This window comes from Cibotium barometz, chromosome 45, assembly GCF_041138505.1.
Source record: "Cibotium barometz isolate CiBa-2024 chromosome 45, ASM4113850v1, whole genome shotgun sequence".
Classification (NCBI taxonomy): domain Eukaryota; kingdom Viridiplantae; phylum Streptophyta; class Polypodiopsida; order Cyatheales; family Cibotiaceae; genus Cibotium; species Cibotium barometz.
Window position 1 is genome coordinate 28,234,369 of NC_141090.1, and position 6,990 is coordinate 28,241,358.

The window sequence follows — 6,990 nt, forward strand, 5'->3', positions numbered from 1 at the left end:
ACATGTGCTGTTTGTCACAAAGAAGGACGGGTCAGCTAGGTTATGCACCGATTACAGAGACCTCAATAAAATCACCATCAAGAACCGCTACCCCATACCAGTAATGAAGGAACTCTTAGAACAATAGGTGGGAGCGAAGTACTTCAGTCGGATCGACTTACGATCTGGATATTATAAGATACGAATCGCCGAAGACGACATTGAGAAAACGGCGTTTCGCACAAGGTATGGAAGCTACAAATGGTTGGTGTTGCCGTTTGGGCTAACCAATGCCCCGGCCATCTTTTGCACGATGATGAATGATATTTAAAGATTATCTACATAAGTTTTTGATCATATATATAGATGATCTGCTCATATATAGCGAAGACTTTGAGTGAGCATAAAGAACACTTAAGAAAGGTCTTCCAAATGTTACGGCATCACAAACTGTATGCCAAGCCAGAGAAATGTGAATTTGAAGTCACTGAAGTGGAGTTTCTAGGCTTTGTGGTCAATCAAAAAAGGGTACAAGTAGACCCCAAGAAGATCGAGGTAGTGGTGAAATGGAATGCACCCAGAACTGTGCGTGAAGTTTGCGAGTTTGTAGGTTTCACACAATTCTGTCGAAAGTTTATCAAAGATTTTAGCAAAATCGCCACCCCACTCATTGATATAACTAAAGGCATCAAGCCTTTTAAGTGGACAGATATAGAAAAGAGCACTTTCGAAAAGATGAAAGTCGCAATGTGCAGTACCCCGATGCTTAAGCTCCCAGAGTTCAAGGAGTTTGAGATCCACACGGACGCATCGGACGGGGCCCTTGGAGGAGTTTTATTACAAGACGAGCACCCTGTCACATATGAGTCTCGCAAGTTCAGCGATGTAAAATGCCGATAGACCACACATGAAAAGGAAATGCAAGCAGTGGTTCATTGCCTTAGGAAGTGGCGTCATTATGTGGTGCAAGACAAGCACACGAAAGTTCTTACAGATAACATATCTCTCAAGTACTTTTAGACGCAACCCAAGTTGTCACCAAAACAAGGCAGATGGCAGGATTTCATCGCAAAATTTGACATAGATATTATTCACAAGACGGGGAAACATAACTTGATGCTAGATGCTCTAAGCCGTAAGCTGCAGTTGAATGCAGTGAGTGTTGCAAATGGGGCGCTGTTTGACAAGATCAGAGATGCTCAGAAGTTAGATGCAGCAGTCATTCGCATGGCCACAGAGTTGCACAGTGGTACTTCAACCGTGGGTTTATTTGAATTCAAAGATGGAAAATTCTACGTCCACCAAAAGGTGTATGTGTCCAATGACCCGGACCTCAAAGCCATGCTACTTTGGGAAACCCACGACTGTAAGCTGGGACTGTAAGCTGGTCGGGCATGGTGGGCAGAATTGCTCGCTCGAGCAACTTTGACGTCATTTCTTCTAGCCACGCATAACTGAGGATGTCATCAAATATGTTCGTACATGCCCAGCTTATCAACTCGTGAAGGCACAGCGAGTCAAATCGACTAGTTTATTGCAAACCATGCCCATCCCGTCAAGGCCGTGGGACATTGTCAGTATGGACTTTATTGTGGATCTCTAGGAGTCCCATGGATACAACACCATATTTGTGGTAGAGGATATTTTAGTCAAGTGTTCAAATACCATGGACTGCCAATGGCTATTGTGTCAGACTGGGACAGCAGATTCATGAGCAACATGTGGAGAGAACTGTTCAAGTTAATAGACACACAATTGCGCATGTCTTCAGCATATCACCCACATACAAATGGTTAAACGAAGCAAATCAATCAAGGCATAGAAGACTACATTCGCAATTACGTTCATGCCGATCAGAAGGATTGGGCGAACTACCTAGAAATTTTAGAATTCCATTTTAACAACTCCGTGCACAGTGCTACCCGGGTACACTCCGTTTGAGCTGGCCACCGGTAAAGAGGTCAATACACCTCTTGCCATTGCCACTCACAAGAGATGTGCGTGCGGAAGATGCAGATACAGAGGAATTTTTGCAGAAATGGCAGAAGAGAATGCAGGTTGCACAGCAGAATCTAGAACAAAGCAAAGTCATATATGTCAAACATGCCAACAAGAAGAGACGTGATGACGAATTTCATGAGGCCCGAGACTTGGTCCTGGTTAGTGCCCAAAACATTGCACTACCTGCCAACCTCACACCGAAATTCAACCATCGCTTCTATGGCCGATACAAAGTGCTCAAATCTTATAATGCAGTCACCTACAAAATAGAGGTGCCCGCAACAGTACACATACATAATGCATTTCATATAAGCTTACTCAAGAGGTTTGTCGCCGTCGATACCAGGTTTGGTCGCCATGTATCAATGCTTGCAAATGGTGCAACACCCACCGTTACGCCTTTTGAACCAGAACTGATATTGAAATCACGGTTCTGGCGAGGAACGCGAGAATTCTATGTGAAATGGAAACATCGCTCCATGACAGATTGCACATGGGTGCCACAAGGAAAAATGATTCAAATGGCACGTCCATTGGTTCTGCAGTTTTACAACATAGTGCCCGTTGAGGATGATGTACATCCAGAATAATGACTTGAAAGGGACTTCAAGCTCTTCAAAAGGGGGGTGTATGTGAGGCGTGGGATTTTTGGGATTTCTATCCAGCCTCTTGATAGTCGGCCTATGAGGTGATCTGGATTGGCCTATTGGTTGGCAATATAAGCTTTTCCTTGGCCATAAAATCTAGCAGAAAAAACCCACCAAAAAATCAAGAGATTTGGATAGGTCAAAAACCCACCGAAAATAGGAATTAAAAAATGAACTTCTAGCATGCACAACAAAGAAGAAAATTTTTGAGTTCAATGCTTCCATTTAGATGCACACAATGTATCTCATTGAAATCCCATTGCACTTTGTGAGATTTGTTGTTTTGAAAAATGATGGAACATATGTAGATGATCCGTTGTTCAATATAGGATTAAATTCGGTAGGTGCCACACTTGGTGGCCATCCCGACTTCATTCATTTTGGGAGGTGGCCGATATTAAATTTGTGCATTAAGGAATGTTCTTTTTCCTAAAAAAATTGGTAGTTGGCGGTGACTGCTGGCCTCGAGTGTCAGTGAGGGAATATTTTATTGTGTTTATTTTATCCGTTTATGAATGAATGCACAATGTTATTATCTTGAACATGAAACCATTGTGGAAGTATGTTGTTTGTCGAAAATGAGCCTTGCATCTAGAAGCAATATCGACAACAAATCCTCTAGATATCCACTCCGTCATCTCTGCTCTCCCAGTCTTTAAGTGTGTGTGAAATGGAGGGAGAATCTCAGCTTCTTTCAGGATGACGTAAAAAGCGTAAATCTATTGTGCATGTCGAAAATCGTGGAGCCATAAGTGAGGAGAGACCACAACCTCAGCTCCAGCTTGGAGGGGTCTTTTTGAAGACCCTGGAAATGTCATTTTAGAAGGAGATGAAGAAGAGGCCAATCATGCCAAGACTACCTATGTTGCAGGTCATGGAATGAGACCTCTAGAGAAATGAGTGGAAGGAGATGATGTCAGCCTTTATGAGGATGATAACGGCCATGGGACGACTCATGGAGGAGAATGAAGGGCATGATTTGGAGGATGCCATGCAGACGGAGGAGGGTCTTGAGAAGAAAGGGAAGGCATAGATGAGACACAAAGTAGCCAAAGCGAGGGCACAGGCACAAAGGACACCTCCAAACAGGTCAGAAAAATAGAGATTTTTGGGAAGATGATGAGAACTAGAAGCCACAAGGATGGACCATTATTGTGTTAAGGATATGAATGTTCTATATGTTCTGAATGAATTGTTCTCTAAAAATGAGTTTTGTATGTTCTTCTTGTAGAAGGGATCTTTATCCTAGGATTCTGTGTGGGTTGACCAGACTATAAGGAACCCCAGAATCAATTGGATCTTAAGGTGAAAGAGTTTATCCCCCCAACTGCGAGATGAGGACATCTCGTGTTTTTTAAGTGGGGTAGGATGTAAGATTCCTCCCTCTAGCTTTTGAGGTTTAAAGGTGTAAGAACCTCCCCTTTTGTTCTTGAAATTATTCCCCTCTCTGAAATAGAAGAAAGATCTTGTTTTACCCTGTTTTGGTCTAGAGATAGATAATCCAAAATTTGGGATACCTTTGGATATAAAAATCCTCCTAGTATATAAAATGGATTCCCTTGAAACAGAAGTTCAAAATGAACTTTCCAAGGTGAATTAGGAAGTAATTGAAAATGTGTATAAGGGACCTTAGCCTAAAGCTATACATTTTAAGAATTTTTTGGATTATGGTCCAATTAAGGTTCCAATGGGCCAATTGGATTGATCCAAGTGTTGGAATGAGATAAATCCAAAAGAATAAAAGCAAAAATCCAAAAATGAGTAAATGCTCACATAAGATGAAGAGTTGACTGAGTACAAGGTTTATTAGTTAAAAATTATGAGATATTACAAAAAAATGACATATTTTGGAATAATGATGCATTTTTGACACCTTGGTAAGGAAAGGATGACTCTTGAGGTAGGCGCCTCTTTCACATGTGTGAAAGGCTTTTTAATTCAAAAAAGTTGTGATATTTTTATCTCTCCTCTCTCTTGGATCAAACCAAATCAAAAAGGGAGCCAAACTAGTCCAAATCTTGTCCAAATTGAGTCAAACTGAACTTGGAAAATTCTAGAACCCAGTTGGACTTTGTTAGTGGCCTACCTCAACTATAAATAGACCCTCAATCATTTGGAAAAAATATTAAAGCTATACCATGCCAGTATTATATTAAAATAATCATATTTTTTGTTATCTCTTAAATTTTCCTTTCTTGAGAGCTTGAAGCTTTCTCTCTCTACAACACTTCTTGGAGTTGCTCTTCTCCTCTTGGTGGACCAAATAATTATTCAGGGGCTTCACTGCAATTAGAGAATCAAGTTAAACTTGGAGGTAAAATCAAATTTTATGGTTTTTTCCAATTTATCTCAATGACTTTCCTCTTCTCAACCCCTCTTAAGCTTTAGAAGATTTCTAAATAATTGTTTTAATTCAAATCAAACTTTTTCTAGGTTTCTTAATGTTTAATTAACATTAAGTTAACCTTTATGTTTAAATTATAATGCTTTCTTAAGTAAATCTCTCTCTCTAAAAGAATAGCCATCTTTATGGCTAAATCCCTTGAAAAAGGATGCTTCTCATTGATAGTCTCTTAACTCAAAGCTAAACTCTAGGCTTGATAAGCTAGAGATAAAGAAAATGGTATTTTTATGATTTTGTGTTAAAAAAATAATGGTTATTTCTTTTAGATTATTTATAAGTAGTTAAAAACTACTTTGATTGATTCTAAATAAGAAATAGATTATCCTATCGATTTGGAAAAAGGAAAATAATGGAATTAGCTTAATCTAGTGGAATATTCATAATTAATTTATGATTAAAGTTAAAATTATGATTTAAATTTATAGTTTGATTTTATGCATAAAAGAGAAACTACTAACATATTTTCATATTACAAGCTTTTATTCTTTAGAAAAAAATTGAGAATTATCAGTAATAGCAACGAAGCTATGGCAAAAGTTTCAAAAAATAATACATATCTTATTTTTATGCATAATGATAAAAGAAAACTTCCTACCATATTCTAGGATTGGACATCCTATGCAAAAAGAATGATTTTCATCATATTCATGAGAAATATTTTTTTTCTAATTATGCATGATTAATTGATTATGAGAAAAGAGTAAATTTTGGTAAATTTTTTTTTTATGCAAAAAGAGAAATTCCCATGATAATTGAGATCCAAGTAATTAAATGGTAAAAGAGGAATTTTTGGCATAATTCAAATTATGAGTATTTATCAAAAGTGGAATGTTGAGTATTATTAATTTTATTGGAAAAGATGTATACAATTGATTTTTCTAAATCCCATGAATCTTTTACTCAAAAGAAGAATATTGAATATATTTCACTTGAGAAATTTGAGAAAGAATATGAAAATATCCATAGAGAAAAAGTACCTTTAACTAGGCCAATCAATCGGCAGAAACTTAGAGAAGTCCCATCGATATATCGAAAGTAGAAAATAGTAGTAAAAGTGGATGTGACAAGATGTGATGTAGAGCCAAATGAATGTGACGAGATGTTAATGAATGCAATGTGAGTAGATGAGATATGAATGTGATAAAAGGAGATGTAAACATGATGCGATAAGATGTAAATGTGATGTGATAAGATGTGAATGTGATATGATAAGATATGAATGTGATGGGAGAATCAAGCTAAACTTGGAGGTAAAATCAAATTTTATGGTTTTTTCCAATTTATCTCAATGACTTTCTTCTTCTCAATCCCTCTCAAGCTTAAAAATATTTCTAAATAATTGTTTTAACTCAAATCAAACTTTCCCTAGGTTTCTTAATGTTTAATTAACATTAAGTTAACCTTTATGCTTAAATTATAATGCTTTCTTTAAGTAAATCTGTCTCTCTAAAAGAATAGCCATCTTTATGGCTAAATCCCTTGAAAAACGATGCTTCTCAATGATAGTCTCTTAATTCAAAGCTAAACTCTAGGCTTGATAAGCTAGAGATTAAGAAAATGATATTTTTATGATTTTTGTGTTAACAAAATAATGGTTATTTCTTTTAGATTATTTATAAGTAGTTAAAAACTACTTTGATTGATTCTAATTGAGAAATAGATTATACTATCAATTTGAAAAAAGAGAAATAATGGAATTAGCTTAATCTATTAGGATAATCATAATTAATTTATGATTATGATTTAAATTCATAGTTTGATTTTATGCATAAAAGAGGAACTACTATCATATTTTCATTACAAGTTTTTATTCTTTAGAAAAAAACTGAGAATTTTCAGCGAAGCTATGGTAAAAGTTTCAAAAAATAATACATATCTTATTTTTATGCATAATGATAAAAGAGGACTTCCTACCATATTCTAGGATTGGACATCCTATGCAAAAAGAATGATTTTCAT

The 6,990-nt window shown here is 36.7% G+C and overlaps 1 protein-coding gene across 1 annotated transcript; it reads left to right on the forward strand.

Moving 5' to 3' along the window:
• The first annotated feature begins 411 nt into the window (after window positions 1-411).
• LOC147612603 (uncharacterized) lies at window positions 412-2,570 on the forward strand. Its single transcript, XM_086783542.1, has 4 exons — window positions 412-864; window positions 1,000-1,345; window positions 1,470-1,552; window positions 1,896-2,570. The coding sequence occupies exons 1-4, from the start codon at window positions 412-414 to the stop codon at window positions 2,568-2,570; spliced, it is 1,557 nt and encodes a 518-aa protein (XP_086639668.1).
• Window positions 2,571-6,990: the final 4,420 nt, after the last annotated feature.